Source organism: Bubalus kerabau, chromosome X (genome assembly GCF_029407905.1).
Source record: "Bubalus kerabau isolate K-KA32 ecotype Philippines breed swamp buffalo chromosome X, PCC_UOA_SB_1v2, whole genome shotgun sequence".
NCBI lineage: Eukaryota > Metazoa > Chordata > Mammalia > Artiodactyla > Bovidae > Bubalus > Bubalus kerabau.
Window position 1 is genome coordinate 142,991,592 of NC_073647.1, and position 20,191 is coordinate 143,011,782.

The 20,191-nt window shown below is 40.3% G+C and overlaps 1 protein-coding gene across 11 annotated transcripts in view; it reads left to right on the plus strand.

The window, feature by feature from the left end:
* BCLAF3 (BCLAF1 and THRAP3 family member 3) overlaps positions 1–1,504 on the plus strand; it is a 55,802-nt gene extending 54,298 nt beyond the window's left edge. For all 11 annotated transcript variants that reach the window (XM_055562895.1, XM_055562894.1, XM_055562898.1 and 8 more), the window contains one exon: positions 466–1,504. In XM_055562895.1, coding sequence (XP_055418870.1) covers positions 466–495 — 30 coding nt within the window. In that variant the 3' untranslated portion in view covers positions 496–1,504. The remainder of the gene's footprint in view (positions 1–465) is intronic.
* The last annotated feature ends 18,687 nt before the right edge of the window (positions 1,505–20,191 follow it).

The following is a 20,191-nucleotide window of genomic DNA, read 5'->3' on the forward strand; positions in this document are numbered from 1 at the left end:
AGATACCATATGATGACAAAGATAAAGGTTGTGTGCGTGTCACATTGGGGTCTGTTTTTGAGAGACTAAGGTTTAAGAGTCTTGATTTTTCTGTCAGGGATGTCCCCAATGAAACTCACCTAAGTAGCAAAATGCTGTTTTCATTAACTTACTAATACTAGCCTATTGAGTGCCATATATTCTTTGTCCTACTGACACCATTTGATAGCTGCTTTGATATGTTTTGTTGTTACTTTCTGTCTTTGGGTATATGTGTGTGTGTGTGTGTGTGTGTGTATGTGTATATATATATATATATATATATATATATATATATATATATATAGCTTTGTGGGGATCTTGAGTACAAGTGGTAATATATTAATTAAAATATTTTGAAAATTGGAGTGTAAACAAAACTCTAGCTCAGATGTTTGAACCGACAATTCTTTTGAAGACCGTATTTCTCCTGTTTTCTCTCAATAGGAATATACAAACATTGACCCAGCAATCTAATCGGAAATTGTTATAAATGGAAACGACACTACAGGACGATATTTGGGAGCATCTTTTTATCAAGAGTTAGAATTGGCACTAAAGCACTAATACTGTAACTTTCTTGATAAAATAATTTTATTTTTCTGTAGTGGAATGCTGCAACTTTTTTACACCTAACAATTGCTTTTAAATTACAGTATTCAATTTAAAAGTTGTATTAACTACAGCTTCTTTTGCAAAAAGTCTCAAAGGGGCATTATTTGTTGATGCATTTTTCTCTGAGCATGGTTTCATAGAGAATTGAGTTATATCCAGACATTTCTATGTTGAAAGTTTTGCTTATGAAATAAAACAAAGTATAAATTGTATAGCGTCTGTACATGAAAGAACTTTAAACAGTGGCCTTACATAGCAATTTTTATATCAGATTTTTCTTTTTCTGATGACATTTTGGCTTACAACTTGAAGTTTTCTTAAGCTTCTGAAGATCGAGGTCTATATACTTCATACATTTCATATTATGACATAAGAAAGCGCAAAAAAGGTGCTTCAAATTTTCCATCAGGTAGTTATGAGTGCACTGAATTTTTAGTAATTGGTTAATTCAATTTTTTTTCCACAACTATTTGTTCTTTTCCAGTTTCAAAATGCTATTGTGAAAAATACATAAAGGTTTTATAATCTATATATTCCATCTTACTTTCCCTCAGGGTAAGCTTGTGCGTATCATATTTTTAAAGGCTTTTAAAAAATTGACAGACAAAAATCTCATATTTGGAAATTGTACTTTACTACAGCATTACACATTTTGCAAGCACATATTATAAAGTTTTCAGTTCAGTTGTATTGAGTACCTACAATGTGTAAGATAACATCGATGGGACTTTCAATGATATTTTAAGTCTCAATACCTTGTTTCTTTGTTTTCTGTGTTCTGCTTAATAATAATATACATTCCCACTTACATTTTTGTCAAATGTTTAATTGTAATGAAATAAAATACTATTGCTCCTTCTGCTTGAAGCAATTACTTGCCAGTTTGTGAGAACATTAATTTCGTATGAGAATTACAGCCCTAGGTATGACCTGTTGATGTTTAAACCACTTCTTTGTACTTAACAAAGACCAAACATAATATACTAAAGGTTGAGAGAGAAATTGGCATTCCTGGTTGAGCATCTCCTGGTCACATTTCTTTCTTACTGGTTTCACAGACCTCAAGAGGCACTATTCTGTTGGTGGTTTTGCTGCTTTTAAAATCTGATGGGTTGGCGAAATCTGGGTAAAGCGTACATAGGATCTCTGGATTATTTCTTATATCTACATGTAAAGTCAATATAAATTTCAGTTTGTAAAAGATCAGCCATAATCTTATCATAGAAAACTACTATAAATATTTTGGAGGATATATTTTTTCAATTAGAAAAACTATTATGTAGATACATAGTACGGACCATATTTTATCCAATAAACCCTACATTTTTCAGTGGTTTTTAGAAAAAGGTTGGGGATAGTTTCAGGTGGAAGGAAGGAGGAAAAAGTAAAGCAGGATCAGAAACTCTCCTTTTCTATTATCTAGCAAACTCAGTGACTGGCAACCACAGATTCTCCAGCAGCAACCAAGCAAGGAAATGGGGAAGATGTCAGTGCAACAGGGCGTGGTGTGACTTGCAGCTCCCCCCACCCCTTGAGTAGTACTGAGCAAAGAAACTGGAGTGATAGGGAGCCCCAGTATGGATGGGGGTACTGATGCTGCGACCAGGTCATGTGGAGGAGACTCAAGGAAAATCCTTGGGAAGGTGAGGGATTTGCTACTGTCTCAGGACCTCAGGGAAAGGGGAAAGATTCACCAGGACAAGGCACTCTCCAGGTTGCAAAGTAGCCTGGGGAAGCCAAAGCCCACAGAGTAAGATACGCCTTTGGGTCCAGTGAGCACCAGTTCTGGACACTTAATGGGAACCCAGACAAGAGAGGATACCAGGTTCCCCAACAAAGTCTTGGCTAAAGGAATGGTTATTATTACTAGCTCTGAATCCAATAAAATACACAACTAAGATTTTAAAACCGAGGAATCAGAGTTGTAGAATAGAATGTTAATGTTATAAATCTTGACAGAAATGAAAGTACATCAATCAGTTTGGACATGGTGGGGGTGGGGTGAGGTGGTGTGGGGGGAAAATGGGATGAAGACTAAGAACCAACCACCTCATCTTTCATGGGCAGGTGTCATGTCAAGTTATGGTATCTAAGATTGTGATATAAAATAGAAAAAAATCTTGTTTTTCAGTCTTTTTCTTGACCTAATGCAGTGGTTCTCAAAGCATCATTCCCCAACCAACAACATCAGCATCACCCATGAACTTGTTAGAAATGCAGATTCCTGGCTGCACTGTCAACCTGCTGGATCAGAAACCTTGGGGATGGCCCAGCAGTCTGAATAACGCCTCTAGGGGCTTTGGATGCTCGCTCAAGTTTGAGAATCACTGACTTAGTGCTTTTAGGAACCTAGCAGCCCTTGTATTTATCAGAAGTTCATCAATACCTTCAGTTTCATTTCTAATTTTTTTTCTGTAGCATTCAAATAATGAAACTTTTAAAAATAGCAATTTTCACCATCAGTCCTGTCTGTGCATGGATAGAGAGAGGTCAGGACACATGCCCACCCACTGTTAACTCAGATGATTTTTGTAAGTGGTGGGATTATGAGTGACTGTGCTTTTCTGTATTCTGGTTGAATACAATGAATGTTGTATCATTTTTATAAAAGGAAGCCATTTTTTTAAGTAGTAATATTTCATCCTATCCATTTTATATCTGTTACTAAAAATTTATGGAAACAGGTTTTACCTCCAAGGGCTACCCTACTTCTCCTTAGTTCAGAGGGGTTTGCTCCCTGTGTCCCTCCCACATCATCAAATGTGGATAAACATATTTATGTGTTGCATTAGCTTTTAATAAATTAATTTATAATATTTGATATAATTATATATAATTTAAATTCATTTAGAATAGTATATAAAAGGAAGAAAAATTCATTCAACAGTCACACTGCTCATATATATTTAGTGTAAACTAACTTTTGCTATTTTTTATTAGTTTTTTTCTGAGCTTTATCATTTTCGTAGTTGAGATAATACTTTATGTATATTCAGCCTTTGTAGATAGTCACACACATATTTAAAATGTGTTTGCAGTTTGTATGACATTCAACTTTACATATTTTAGAGGACAAGGAGAATCCTGTTCCCAGAAAGCAAAAAATGTTTTCTAAAACCCTGAATTATTAACATTAAGAGAGCATGTTTCTTTTGCTGTACATATCATTTATGATATTAAAAGCTAGATTAAATTTTACAGGTAATTTTCTGAAGCAAATTCTTACCTCAAATTCTAATCCCTTCTAATGATACTTAACATAATATTTCATAAAGAAGAAATTGACTCCAATGTAAAGTTCTTGCTGATGAGAATTTTCTACAAAGGACTGCAGAGAATACAGTGTGACTTACTTAATGGTCTCTTAAGGACTATGGTGAAAAATGCCCAGAAGTTCCTCAATAAGCTAGACATGGAATTACCATAGGACGTAGCAGTTTCGCTCTTAGGTATGTATATACCCACGGAAACTGAAAGCAGATACTGAAAAACTACTCACTGGCATTTTTTGCAAAAGCCAAAGGTGGAAACAACCCAAGTATCCATCGACAGATGACTAGATAAACAAAATCTGGTCTATCCAGACCATGGAATCTTATTATACAGCCATAAGAAGGAATAAAGTGTTGATACATGCTACCTCATGCTTGAGTCTTGTCAACATTATGCTTAGTGAATAAGCCACAAAAGAAAAATATGATTCTATTTATATGACATATAGAATAGATAGGAAATAATTTTGCTTTCTATTTTAAAAAATTTCTCCATTGCTTTGGCTCCTACTCCCGCATATGTGAATATTTCTAACCTCCAGGAAATTTAGAATTTTGCCTTTTTTCTCTGTTATTATGAAAGTTATCAATGATGGGTCTTTTCTATGGCTCCTTGTTTATCTGAGCTCCTGCTGAGCTCCTTCTGCCTGGAGACTTAGGTCTTTCCATTCTGTGGTAATTTTCACCTTCCACCATCTCTCTTGAAGCTCTGTCCTTACCTCCGAACCCTCAGGGCAGCACCTGGCAGCATTCTTATTCATTTGGTTTTTTGAATAGGCACAATATTAACATACTTCCACAAATCAAAACTATAAAAAAAAGATACACTAAGTGTCACTGTCTTCCATATTCCTGCAACACTATTCCCTCCCACTCCTTGTAGATAACCAACTTCTGGCTTCTGCCTGTGTTTTTGATAAAGACAAGCAGATACATGTCTGTTTTCTTATTTCCTCTTATGCAGAAGGAAGTATCTTCTATGTCCTCTTCTTCACTTTTGCTCTTTTCACTTAAGAAATCCTAGAAGTCACTCCATGTCATTTTGTAAGGTTGTCCTCTTCCTCCTGTACAGATACACATCCTCCACTTGTCCCTGTGCTCTTATGTTCAGACATTTGGGTAGTTTCTGATATTTGGCAATTACAAATAATGCTGTAATCAATAACCTTGTGCATATTTAGTTTCATTTTGTTGGAGGTGAATCTTCAGGGTAGATTCTAAGAAGTGAGATTGTTGGGCAGAAGGGTAAACTGTATGTGCAGTATTCCTAGATACTGTTGGCTCTTCTCCATAGGAGTTGTACCAGTTGGAATTTCCTCCAGCAGTGCTGGAGACAGCCTCTTTTCCCACTGGCCTGTGGCATGTATTGACAAGGTTTTGAACTTTTGCCAATATGACCCATGGAAAACGCTATATTGGTGTTGTTTTAATTTGCATTTCAACCAGAGATATTTTAATTAATTAGAAATACAGTTGATTTACAATATTAGTTTCAAGTGTGTAGCCTAGTTATTCAATGTTTTTTATAGATTATACTACATTTAAAGTTATTACAAAATAATAGCTTTGTTTCCCTGTGTTGTACAATACATCCTTGTTGCCCATTTATTTTATACGTAGTAGTTTGTATGTATCTCAATCCTCTCCCCATATCTCCCTACTTCCTCTCTCCACTGGTAACCACACTAGTTTGTTCTGTATTTCAGCCTGTTTCTGTTTTGGGGCAGATTTGATCATCAGGTACCAAAACACATTTTACAGATTCTCAATTTGGTATTCTGTAAACCACTTCAGTATACGTGCCTTGAGAACACCATGAACTGTATGAAAAGGCAAAATGATAGGGTACTGAAAGAGGAACTCCCTAGGTCAGTAGGTGCCCAATATGCTACTGGAGATCAGTGGAGAAATAACTCCAGAAAGAATGAAGGGATGGAGCCAAAGCAAAAACAACACCTAGTTGTGGATGTGACTGGTGATGGAAGCAAAGTCCGATGCTGTAAAGAGCAATATTGCATAGGAACCTGGAATGTCAGGTCCATGAATCAAGGCAAATTGAAAGTGGTCAAACAGGAGATGGAAAGAGTGAACGTTGGCATTCTAGGAATCAGCGAACTGAAATGGACTGGAATGGGTGAATTTAACTCAGATGACCATTATATCTACTACTGCGGGCAGGAATCCCTTAGAAGAAAAGGAATCACCATCATAGTCCTAAACGCAGTACTTGGATGCAAGCTCTGAAATGACAGAATGATCTCTGTTCATTTCCAAGGCAAACCATTCAATATCACGGTAATCCAAGTCTATGCCCTGGCCAGTAATGCTGAAGAGCTGAAGTTGAATGGTTCCTAGAAGATCTACAAGACCTTCTAGAACTAACACCCCAAAAAAAAGATGTCCTTTTCATTATAGGGGACTGGAATGCAAAAGTAGGAAGTCAAGAAACACCTGGAGTAACAGGCAAATTTGGCTTTGGAATACAGAATGAAGCAGGGCAAAGACTAATAGAGTTTTGCCAAGAGAATGCACTGGTCATAGCAAACACCCTCTTCCAACAACACAAGAGAAGACTCTACACATGGACATCACCAGATAGCCAACACCAAAATCAGATTGATTATATTCTTTGCAGCCAAAGATAGAGAAGCTCTATACAGTCAGCAAAAACAAGACTGGGAGCTGACTGTGGCTCAGATCATGAACTCCTTATTACCAAATTCAGACTTAAATTGAAGAAAGTGGGGAAAACCACTAGACCATTCAGGTATGACCTAAATCAAATCCGTTATGATTATACAGTGGAAGTGAGAAATAGATTTACGGGACTAGATCTGATAGAGTGCCTGATGGACTATGGATGGAGGTTCATGACATTGTACAGGAGACAGGGGTCAAGACCATCCCCAAGAAAAAGAAATGCAAAAAGGCAAAATGGCTGCCTGGGGAGGCCTTACAAATAGCTGTGAAAAGAAGAGAAGTGAAAAGCAAAGGAGAAAAGGAAAGATATAAGCATCTGAATGCAGAGTTCCAAAGAACAGCAAGGAGAGATAAGAAAGCCTTCCTCAGTGACCAATGCAAAGAAATAGAGGAAAACAATAGAATGGGAAAGACTGGAGATCTGTTCAAGAAAATCAGAGATACCAAGGGAACATTTAATGCAAAGATGGACACAATAAAGGACAGAAATGGTATGGATGTAACAAGCAGAAGATATTAAGAAGAGGTGGCAAGAATACACAGAAGAACTATACAAAAAAGATCTTAATGACCCAGATAACCACGATGGTATAATCACTCACCTAGTGCCAGACATCCTGGAATGTGAAGTCAAATGGGCCTTAGAAAGCATCACTATGCACAAAGCTAGTGGAGGTGATGGAATGTCAGCTGAGCTATTTCAAATCCTGAAAGATGATGCTGTGAAAGTGCTGCACTCAATATGCCAGCAAATTTGGAAAACTCAGCAATGGCCACAGGACTGGAAAAGGTCAGTTTTCATTCCACTCCCAAAGAAAGGCAATGCCAAAGAATGCTCAAACTACTGCACAATTGCACTCATCTCACACGCTAGTAAAGTAACACTCAAAATTCTCCAAGCCAGGCTTCAGCAATATGTGAACTGTGAACTTCCAGATGTTCAAGCTGGTTTTAGAAAAGGCAGAGGAACCAGAAATCAAATTGTCAACATCTGCTCGATCATCAAAAAAAGCAAGAGAGTTCCAGAAAAACATCTATTTTGCTTTATTGACTATGCCAAAGCCTTTGACTGTGTGGATCACAATAAACTGGAAAATTCTGAAAGAGATGGGAATACCAGACCACCTGACCTGCCTCTTGAGAAACCTGTATGCAGGTCAGGAAGCAACGGTTAGAACCGGACATGGAACAACAGACTGGTTCCAAATAGGAAAAGGAGAACGTCAAGGCTGTATATTGGCACCCTGCTTATTTAACTTATATGCAGAGTACATCATGAGAAACACTGGGCTGGAAGAAGCACAAGCTGGAATCAAGATTCCCAGGAGAAATATCACTAACCTCAGATAGGCAGATGATACCACCCTTATGGCAGAAAGTGAAGAGGAACTAAAAAGCCTCTTGATGAAAGTGAATGAGGAGAGTGAAAAAGCTGGGTTAAAGCTCAACATTCAGAAAGCTAAAATGATGGCATCTGGTCCCATCACTTCATGGCAAGTAGATAGGGAAACAGTGGCAACAGTGGCTGACTTTATTTTTCTGGGCTCCAAAATCACTGCAGATGGTGATTGCAGCCATGAAATTAAAAGACGCTTACTCCTTGGAAGGAAAGTTATGACCAACCTAGACAGCATATTAAAAAGCAGAGACGTTATTTTGCCAACAAAGGTCTGTCTAGTCAAGGCTATGGTTTTTCCAGTAGTCATGTGAGAGTTGGACTATAAAGCAAGCAGAGCATGAAGAATTGATGCTTTTGAACTGTGATGTTAGAGAAGACTCTTGAGAGTCCCTTGGACTGCAAGGAGATCCAACCAGTCCATCCTAAAGGAGATCAGTCCTGGGTGTTCACTGAAAGGACTGATGTTGAAGCTGAAACTCCAATACTTTAGCCACCTGATGCAAAGAGCTGATTCATTTGAAAAGACCCTGATGCTGGGAAAGATTGAGGGTGGGAGGAGAAGGGGATGACAGAGGATGAGATGGTTGGATGGCATCACCTACTCAATGGACATGAGTTTGGGTATACTGCTGGAGTTGGTGATGGACAGTGAGGCCTGGCGTGCTGCGGTTCATGGGGTTGCAAAGAGTTGGACACTCTGGGGAAATAGTTTTCATCCTTAAAAAATTTTAGCACACATGCTACCCAAATGGACAGAAATGACTTCGAGCCTTTCTAGTTTTTTTTTTTTTTCATGCAATTTGGTCTCTTTCTGTTCATGTTTTAGCTAGCAGGAACTATTCTAAAGCTTTCTTGCCCCACCTAATGGGCAAGGAAGGAAATTGAGCTGCCTTTTTTTGATTGCTGCCTAGAAACCAGTTGAGATTCAGCACCTCCTATGATGTCCTAGCCTAGCAGTAGTAATGTATGAGTTTTCAGTTGTGTCTGACTCTGACCCCATGGACTGTAGCCCGCCGGTTCTTCTGTCCATGGAATTTCCCAGGCAAGAACTCTGGAGTGGGTTGCTGTTTCCTTCTCCAGGGGAGCAGACCTTAGCACAAAATAAGATTTGAAAGAGAACAAGATACGGAGATTTATAGTCATGGCTTCAACATACTCCTAGAGCATGGATAGCTGCTGCTGCTGCTAAGTCACTTCAGTCATGTCCGACTCTGTGCGACTCCATAGACGGCAGCCCACCAGGCTCCCCCGTCCCTGAGATTCTCCAGGCAAGAACACTGGAGTGGGTTGCCATTTCCTTCTCCAATGTATGAAAGTGAAAAGTGAAAGGGAAGTCGCTCCTAGAGAGTGTTAATTACTAAGGGTGGTTGACATTTTTTCTTAGCCGTGCTATTGCTAGTTGTGTTATCTTTGGTCACTATAGCTGTTGCTATAGTTAGCCTCTGAAGCCTCAGATGCTCATTTTAAAAAGTTATTTATGCAAAATGAAAATAACATTTTTACTGGTTATAAGAGTAATACACACTTGAGGGGATGAAATATCCTAGAAAGTAGGAGAAAACATAAAGAGAAAAATTAAAATTGCATTCCCACCACTCAGTCGTAACCAGAGTTAACAGTTTGGTCTCAATCCTGTGGGCCTTAGGCACATATATACCCACCAAGCATGCACATACACGCTCACACATTCCCATTTTCCCACTCTCTCTCTCCCTATATAAACTCTCACACACACACATATATGTACACATATATATACATAACAAAAATTTTTTGTACACATAATACACTCACACTTTTTAAAAATTCGATAGTTGTGAACTTAACATTTTGTATTTTTTTGTTCACTACAGTCAACATCTTTTTGTATTCATCATAAAGCTCTATAGCATGATAGTTAACTGCTACATAGTAGTCTTTTTATATATGTGTGCATGCTAAGCCACTTTAGTGGTGGTAAACTCTTTGTGGCCCTATGGACTGTAGCCTGCCAGGCTCCACTGTCCATGGGATTCTTCAAGCAAGAATATGCTATGCCCTTCTCAAAATATTGTTCTGGTAAGGAGCCCACCAGGCTCCTGCTTCTGCTGCTCCTGCTGCTGCTAAGTCACTTCAGTCATATCCGACTCTGTACGACCCCATGGACTGCAGCCTATCAGGCTCCTAGGTCCATGGAATTCTCCAGGCAGGAGTACTGGAGTGGGTAGCCATTCCCTTCTCCTGGGAATTTTCCTGACCCAGGATCTAACCCAGGCCTACTGCGTTGCAGTAGGATTCCTTACTGTTCGGTTCAGTTCAGTTCAGTCGCTCAGTCATGCCCAACTCTTTGTGATCCCATGGACTGCAGCACTCCAAGCTTCCCTGTGCATTGGGTACATCTTTACCATTGCTGTACCTTAAATCTTTTTATCATGAAAGTGTATTTTTTATAATTTTTTAGCGTAATGAACAATGTCTGTGAACATAAATTTTTATACACATGACTTTTCCACTAGCATTAATTTCTAGGAGGAGAATTGTTGGGTCAAAGAGTGCATGTTTTAAAAAATATTTTTATTAAAGTAACACAGGCACATTGGGGTAAGCCGAATAAAGCCACGCCACTAACGACATCCACGTCCTCATCCCTGGAACTAGGACTGTGTTCCCTTCCCTTCCCTGGCCAAAGGAATTTTGCAGGTGTGATGAGTGAAGTTGATGCTCTTGCACTAGAGAGAGTGTTCTGGATTACCTAGGTGGGCCCAGCATAATCACAAAGGTTGCAGCAAAATGGGGAGAGAAGATAGTCCCAGAAGGAGCTGAGATGTTGGGAGCAGAATTCAGAGAGATGTAACTGCTGACGGGAAAAGGGCCACAAACTCCCAAACACCCACAGCATCGAGTCTCTAGAACTGGAAAAGTCAGGGAAATAGATTCTCATATAGAGCCTCTGGAGGGAGTTCAGCCCAGTGACATCCATTTTGGACTTCTAACTTCCAGAATGGTAAGATGATTAGTTTGTGTTGCTTTACGCCCCTCCACTCATGGTACTTTGTTACAGGATGACGGGAAAGTGGTATACACATAAACAAGTGTCCTAAATAAAATAAGGCTTCTTGCCTTATTTTGAGAGTTGGGGCAGTGGTCCCCCACTCTCCTCCCTCGTATTCCTGAGTTCCACTCCCCGGGGGGATTCACTTTCAAACTCAACTCTTTCTTCTGGATTTCCCTCCCTATATCTAAATAACATGCCTATAGTGCTATGTCTTGACTTATTAGTTTTAGGCACTACCTCTGGAGCTCCTCTTAGAATCACTTCTGTTATTCTCCCAAACTTCTCTCCCAAAGTCTTCCAGTATATCATATTTTTTTGTTAATATTTATTGCTTTACAGTAAATGACCACTTAAATATTGTTCCAGGTAGTTTATACTATAGATTGTTTTTTCTTCATGCAATTTATTGTTTTTCTTGATGTTAATAGGTGTCTTGATTTTCTTACTTGCTTAGTTCTGAGGCACTCATTCAAATCTTCCTTATTTCCTATTGCTGCTATCATAAGACCAGAAGTCCAAAATGTGTCTCACTGGGCTAATATCAAGGAGTTGGCAGGACCACATTCCTTCTGGAAGCTCTAGGAGAAAAGTTATCCCTTGTTTTTCCAATTTTTAGAGGTTGCCTGCATTCTCTGGCCACTTCCATCTTCCAAGTTTGAAACAGCTGGTCCAGTCTTTCTCTTCTTTCTCTTTCTTGTGCTGCAGCACTCTCTTTTTTTCCTTTTTTTTTTTTTTGCTGCCTCCCTGCTGCATATTTCCCACTCCAGTACTCTTGCCTGGCAAATCCCATGGACGGAGGAGCCTGGTAGGCTGCAGTCCATGGGGTCATGAAGGGTCGGACACGACTGAGAGACTTCACTTTCACTTTTCACTCTCATGCATTGGAGAAGGAAATGGCAACCCACTCCAGTGTTCTTGCCTGGAGAATCCCAGGGACGGGGGAGCCTGGTGGGCTGCTGTCTCTGGGGTTGCACAGAGTCAGACACGACTGAAGTGACTTAGCAGCAGCAGCAGCAGCAGCTGCATATTTAAGGAACTTTGGGATTACACTGGGTTTACATGGATAATCCAGCCTCCTTGCCGCTTCCCAAGGTTGGCTGCAACCTTAATTTCTCTTTTCCATCTAACCTAACATATTCAGAGGTTCCAGGGATTAGGACATGGGCATCTTTGGGGGGGGCATTAATTTGTCCACCATGTCCTCCACCAGGTTTGCTCATGATTATCAATAAGATGTTGCACAAACTCCCTCCTCAAGCTCTCCATGCTGTTTCAGCTAAACTGGTTGCCCTGTGGTCTCGTCACACAGCGTCATCCAGGAACCATCCTGTTGCTGGTGTCTTCAGTGGCACCCCTGGTTTCCTAGGTCTTGTGTCTTCTGTGTTCTTAGTGTACTCCTTTCTCTGCTGGGGCACATCCTCTCGATGCTTCTGAAGGAAGAGTACATGGGAGGCATGCATTTGGAGTCCTCACATGTCTGCAAATGTCATTCTTCACATTCATACTTGATAGATGGTTTGGTTGAGTGAAGAATTCTAGGTTGAGGGTCAATAACTCAGAATTTGGAAGGTATTGTTCCATTATCTTCCAGCTTCTGGAAACCTTATTGAGATGTCTCATACTGTCCTGATCCCCAATCCCTTTGTTAGACAACTTGCTGCTTCTCTGTGGAAGCTTTTAGGATTATCCCTGCTGTTCTGAATGTCATGAGGCTATATCTTTTTGTGAATCTTTTTTTTATTCATTGTCCTGGATACTTGGTGGGCCCTTTCCATGCAGAGACAATTGTCCTTCATTTTAGGGACATTTTCTTGTATTATTAATAATTGCAGTTCTTCCATTTATTTGCTTATTTTCCTGGACTGCTTATAAGTTGGATACTTGACCTTCTGGAATGATCCTCTATATTTCACATCCTTCCTCTTCTGTTTTCCACTTCACTGTCTTTTATTTTACCTCCTGGGAGATATCCTTGACTTTATACAACAGCTCTTTTATTTAGTTTTTAAAATTTTGGCTATCCTATTCTGTATTTCCAAGATCTCTCTCATTCTTTGATTGCAACAACTTTGCTTCCTCTTCTACCCACTTTTTCTCACTCTCTCTTATCTCCCTCTTTGTCTCTGTTTTTATTTGTGACATGGATGCATAGTCTCTTCACATTCTGAAAATTTTTTAGTGTTTGGGTTTTTTTGGTCCTTGTATAGTGTTTATTTTATTTTATTAAAATTCTTAAAATTGAGCTAACAACACTTTATAGCATTACATAAGTTTCATTCATACAGCATTATGTTTTGACTTGTGTATGACCCTGCAGCATGCTCCGTGGGCCACCATAGAGTTGACCCCCTTTACCTATTTCACCCTCCCTCCTCCCACTCTGGTAATCACTCTTCTGTTTTCTGTATCTAAGTGGCTCTTTTGGTTTGGTTTGTTGATTTTTTTTTGTTTTTCTGTTTGTTTTTTAGATTCCACATATGAGTGAAATCAGACTGTATTTGTTTTTCTCTGTCTGATTTATTTCATGTAGCATAATACCCTCAAGGTCCCATCCATGTTGTCACAAAGGGCAAGATTTCATTCTTTATTCGGCTGAATAGTATTCCATTGTGTATATATAACATATCTTCTTTATCCATTCATTTGTTAATGGATACTTAGGTTCTTTCAACGTTTTAGTGTTTGGTTTTTGATGAAGTCTTATTTTGTTCCCTATATGCTTATCTTTTCCCCTTAGTTTCTTTCTTTTTTTTGGTATGTTTTTGTTACTTCCTTCACAATGGAAATATTTCTCAAATGTCTGGTGATCTTTGATGGTTGGTACTGAACACCGAGGCACCTACAAGCCTTTTGGCTGTCCTGTGAGCCTGGTAGGGTCTTTGGTGAGCAGTGATGGAGAGGGGTGTCAGTTGGGGCATGGCAGTAAACATGCTACACTTCAATTGGGCCATTTAGAGGGTTTAATAAGGGATCATTTATGAAGATGTGGGCAGGGTGCAGGGGAAACAGCAAAGATTATATCAGTATGCTGGGGCCCAAAGGGCAGAAAGAGGAAGTCATATTTGGAACTCCATGAGGGTCTCCACACAGGAAGGGCAGGGGTGGGAGCTGAGGTCTTCAGCACAAGGACATAGCCAGTTGGTGACATGGAAGGGAGAGAGTGAAGGGACTTAATCCCCTAACTTCTCTCTCCTCCTGCCATTCACCCCTGCTAGTGCTGTCCGCTGGGTGAACCTGACACGAAGCTGTGCATGCTTCCAGTGCCCAAAGTGGGCTCGAGGAGAACTGAGGGTGGCAAAAGAAGGCCTCCTGCACAGCCTGTCCCAGGCTGGGTCCATCAGAACAGAAGCCGTTCCGCATGTTTCAGGGATAAAAGGTCAAATGTAGAATTAGGGTCTTGGTTGTGGGTAGGAGCAGGCTGGAGGGAGTGGTGAGGTCAGGGTTGCTGCCGAAAAGGTCAGAAGAGCTGATAGTTAAATGCCTTGGTCCAGAGCTCCAGAACTGGATGCTGCGGCAATTCTCAAGAATCTCCAAGAAGATTGTCCCACAAGTCACCCCAGTTTATAGTGGCAAAGTGTTCTCAAAGGCTTCATGGGCAACGGCTGTGAATCCCATCTGCCCGTGTGTCTTGTTCCCAGGGAACTGGTGTTTGGTTTCAGTTTCCTCTCAGCCTCTTTGGTTTTCTAGAGAAGGAGACTCCTAGCCCCCACCCATGGCAGGGAGGATGGCCAGGCTTGGTCACTAGGGTTCTGGGAACTGGATCCTCTTGGGGTTAGTGTCTGACAGAGCAGGGTCAGGAGAGGACCGAGGATCCAGCCACTCAGTATACAGACAGCAACACTGTTCCCCTGATCACAGCCCTGAGCCTCGCCTGAATTTCACTCAGCCAAGGTGCTCGCTTCCTGGGGTTTGCTGCAGACCCCTATTTGCTGGCCTCCTTCTAAGCCTGAGGGCTTCCCTGGTAGCTCAGCTGGTAAAGAATCCACCTGCAATGCAGAAGATCCTGGTTCGATTCCTTGGTCAGGAAGATCTGCTGAAGAAGTGATAGGCTACCCACTCCAGTATTCTCAGGCTTCCCTGGTGGCTCAGATGGTAAAGAATCCGCTTGCAATATGGGAGACCTGGGTTCGAACCCTGGGTTGGGAAGATCCCCTGGAAAAGGGAAAGGCTACCCACTGCAGTATTCTGGCCTGGTGAATTCCATGGATAGAGGAGCTTGAGGGGCTACAGTTCATGGGGTTGCAAAGAGTTAGACACGACTGAGTGACTTTTATTTCACTTTGCTAAGCCTGATACCCTCACCAGGCTGCTATCTGAACCCCAACAGTGCCTTGAAATGCCTGCTGCTGCTGCTGCTAAGTCGCTGCAGTCGTGTCCGATTCTGTGCGACCCCATAGACGGCAGCCCCTTGAAATGCCTAGCCCTGTGCTGTTTCCTCTCCTGTTCTCCTTGTCCTTGTGGGTGGTGAGTGCATGCTAAGTCCCTTCAGTCATGTCGGACTCTTTGTGACCCTATGGACTGTAGCCCGCTAGGCTCCTCTGTCCATGGGATTCTCCAGGCAAGAATAGTGGAGTGGGTTGCCATGCCCTCCTCCAGGGCATCTTCCTGACCCAGGGATCGAACGTGCATCTCTTACGTCTCCAGCACTGGCAGGCAGGCTCTTTACACTGGTGCCAATTGTGGGTGGAGTTCCTCTTTATTCCTTTATCATCATTTTCTTGGGATTTGAGAGGGAAAGATGGTGACACATGTTAGTGTGCTAGGATGGACAGAAGCATGTGTTTAAGACAGTGGCAAATTGTCCAAGTAGATGCTCACTTTACAGTCCTGTGATGATTTTTAAATGTTTGTTTGCTCAGTTATTTGTTGTTATTGTTCAGTCACTAAGTTGTGTCCAACTCTTTGTGACCCCATGGACTGCAGCACACCAGGCTTCTCTGTCCTTCACTACCTCCCGGAGTTTGCCCAGATTCATGTCCATTGAGTCAGTGATGATATCTAACCATCTCATCCTCTCCTGCCCTCTAATCCTTTTGCCTTCCATCTTTCTCAGCATCAGGGTCTTTCCCAGTGAGTTTGCTCTTCGCATCAGGCGGCATTATGACTATATGACTGTAATTACTCAATTATAGTCACTGTTTATTCTAAGGTATTCAATAAGGAAAACATCATCAAGGTATAACAACCTTCAAAAGCAACCTTTTTCATTACTAAAATTATACTCATTCTACAAAATCTGGAACAGTGTCAGACACTGGGCTAAGCACTTGGCAAGCATTAGCCCATTATAGTCTCAGGCCAACCCATTTTCCAGATGAGGAACCTGAGGCATAGAGAGGTTCAGAAAGCTCCCAGTACTGAGAGCCAGTTAGTCCCCGGTGAAGCCTGAATCATTCATTCCCAGGCCAGTGGCTGCACCCCCATCCTCTTCTGGCTCAGAAAATAGAAGGGAAAAGGACCAAATACTGCCATGTGATTCCTAGATGACCTCTTACTCTTTTGGACTATTTACTGCCAGAGTTTTAATGTATTTTCTAAGTTAAAAGGCAATTATAAGTAGAGGACATGTGAAGATATGGATGTATTCTGTGTTTTGTCACTTGCTGTTATGTCATAAGCATTTTGTATATATACAAACTTCATACCAAGCAAAGCACTCTCAAGAATCTATTTACATTTTATAGGAAGGCCATTGCATAGGAATTTTAAACTATGAAAAAAATTGGATCGTTTCATTCAATTTCAGACAACTCTAGTTTCTAATGAAATCAGAAGCTGTCTTTACATTGCCAGACCTCCTTGCTAAGGGACATGAGGCATTTAGCTTCTCTGAACTTGAGTCTCCTCACCTGTAAAGCGGGATAGTAACATCTTACACTGTTGTCCTAAGAATGTAAAAGAGGATAAAAGAGTATCAGCTGCTGCTGCGTGCATGGTTAGTTGTGTCCAACTCTTTGTGACCCCATGGACTGTAGCCTGCCAGGCTCCTCTGTCCATGGGCTTCTCCAGACAAGGATACTGGGGTCGGTTGCCATTTCTTACTCAAGGGGATCTTCCTGACCCAGGGATTGAACCTGCATCTCCTGCATTGGCAGGCAGATTCTTTACCACTGAGTCACCTTGGAAGAGTATCAGAGCTCCCTGCTTCTCCATAAGAGGTAGTGATTATCTTAAGCCAGGTATTCAAGAGGTAGGTAGCGCACTGTGTTTTTGTGTAAGGTTGAAACTTTTTTTAAATTTATTTATTTTAATTGGAGGCTAATTACAATATTGTGGTGGTTTTTGCAAGGTTGAACCTTTTTAATCCTTTATTTGGGGACTGAGAAAGGTCTAGTGTCTATATGATAGGCTACTGGTGGTGTTTACAGTTAGGAGAGACCGAGGCATATATAAAACTTTTCTGAAAATTTAATTATGAACACAAGGAGAAGTTTCAAGATTCCCCTTTTTTCAGGACATTTTCTGGGAAACAACTGGTTAGATAGATGATCATCATTAGATCCTGCGGTGGTGGTGGTTGGGGGGAGAATGTCAGGCTAAAGATTACTAGACTTCTGACCTGAGGTCGGTGGAGAGGGTGGGTGGGCAAGGAGGTAGCTAGTTTCCCCGAAAAGAGCTTTGCTCATTGAAGAGAATCAGAGAATTCCTTAAGCATTTTCATCAGGAATTCTAACTTATTCCCAGAAGGTTATGAAATATGTTCTCAAAAAGTTCTGTTCCAGACAGGTTTAATATTTCACAATCAAATTTATAAGAAAAATAAAAGGTGTTTTGGGACTCATCCAAGAAAAAAGTCCTCCCTTCCCAAGGTTCTCAGTTTCTATCATTAGAGCACTAGAGAGTTACCAACTCAAAAAAAAAAAAAAAAAAAAAAAAAAACAGTTATAGTTTGGGAATTTTCATATATCTTAGTATCATTATATGTTTAGAAAATGCCAAAAGGAACATTCCATCAGAAGGTAAGTGATGATCAATTATCTCCATAGTAACCAATAACTGTGAGCGTATGGAAGATTTTCACCTTCTATACTATATATTTATCACAAAAAATTAAAAAAAAATAATGAACAGGCATTACTCTCATAATGATAAGAAGCACCACATCTCTTTTTCTGGCTCAGAGGTGTGTGTCACTGGTAGCTCCCTTGAGCCCCCTCTCATCTCTAAGAAGCAGTAGTCACGTGACCACACGCGTCATCTGGGCTCCAGGATGCTGAGGTCCAGTGAGGTTCTCAGATTTGAGCTGCAACAAAATTCCCTGGAGGACTGGTTCAAACTCAGATCACTGGGGCCCCTTGGAGTTCCTGATTTGGGAGATCTGGGGAGGTGTCCACGGTGTGCATGGTTAACTTCCCATGTGCCACCACGGCGCTGCTCTGGGAACCACACCTTAAGATGTAAATAGACTTATTTGACATATTTTGTTAGATTTCACATAGAAGTAATACAATATCTGTCTTTGTCTGACATATATATATATATATATATGTACATATATTTAAAATCTAACATCTTATAGCAATTGTCTGTTGATGAGCATTTGGGTTGTTTCCATATTCTGACTATTGTAACTAGTGCTGCTATGAACATTGGGCTGCATATATCTTTTCAAATTAGAGTTTTCCTTTCCAGATATATACTATATACCCAGGAGTTGGATTGCTGGATCTTACAGTAGCTCTATCTTTAGTCTTTTAAGGAACCTCCATACTGTTTTCCTTAGTGACTGCATCAATCCACATTCCCACCAACAGTGTGGCACCTCTACACCCTCTCTAGCATGTATTTTTTGTAGACTTTTTGATGATAGCCATCCTGACCCATGTGAAGTGGCACCTCGTTGTGGTTTTGATTTGCATTTCTCTAATAATTAGTGATGTTGGAGCATCTTTTTATGTGGGGTCTGTATGTCTTCTTTGGAGAAATGTGTGTTTAGTTCTTCTGCCCATTTTTTTGATTCAGTTGTTTTGTTGATATTGAGTTGTATGAGCTGTTTATATATTTTGGAAGTTTGCATTGTTTACAAATATTTTCCCCCATTCCACTGGTTGTCTTTTTGTTTTCTTTTTTTTAAAATTTTATTTTATTTTTAAACTTTACAAAATTGTATTAGTTTTGCCAAATATCAAAATGAATCCACCACAGGTATACATGTGTTCCCCACCCTGAACCCTCCTCCCTTCTCCCTCCCCATACCATCCCTCTGGGTCGTCCCAGTGCACTAGCCCCAAGCATCCAGTATCGTGCATCGAACCTGGACTGGTGACTCGTTTCATACATGATATTTTACATGTTTCAATGCCATTCTCTTTTTGTTTTCTTGATGGTTTTCTTTGCTGTGCCAAAGTTAAGTTTGGTTAGGTCCCATTTGTTTATTTTTGTTTTTATCTCTTCTGCCTTGGGAGGCTGATCTAAGAAATTATTGCTATGATGGAGAATGTTTGCCTATATTGTCTTCTAGGAGTTTTATGGTGTCATGTCTTATATTTAGGTCTTTAAACCATTTTGAGTTTATTTTTGTATGTGGTGCAAGGGGAGTGTTTTAATATCATTGATTTACATGAAGCTGCCTGGCTTTCCCAACATCACTTACAGAAATATACTCACAGATACAGAAAACAAATTTATGGTTACCAAAGGGGAAGGGGAGGTGGGAGGAAGGATAAATTAGAGTAGTATGGGATTAGTAAACTATTGTACTATACATAAAATACATAAACAACAAGGTCTACCACAGAGCACAGAGAATTGTATTCAATATCTTGTAATGACCTGTAATAGAAAATAATCTGAAAAAATACATGTAACTGAATCACTTTGCTGTAAACCCGAAAGTAACATGACACTGTAAATCAAGTATACTTCAATCAAAAAGTGAAAAAAAGAAAAACAGACAAAAAGCCAAGCAAAGATGAACTTGATATACTTCCCACTTTTGCCTCTGGCTGGCCTATAATTATTTTTGAGGAGAGGAACTTGATTTGATGGGCTCTGTATAACAAGAAGTTGTGCCAGAAAAGGGTTTCATGCTACCTTATTACAGGCAGACCTCAGAGATATTGCCATTTGGGTTCCAGACCATAGCAGTAAAGTGAATAGTGTAATCAAATGAGTCACACACATTTTTTTGGTTTCCCAGTGCATATAAAATTA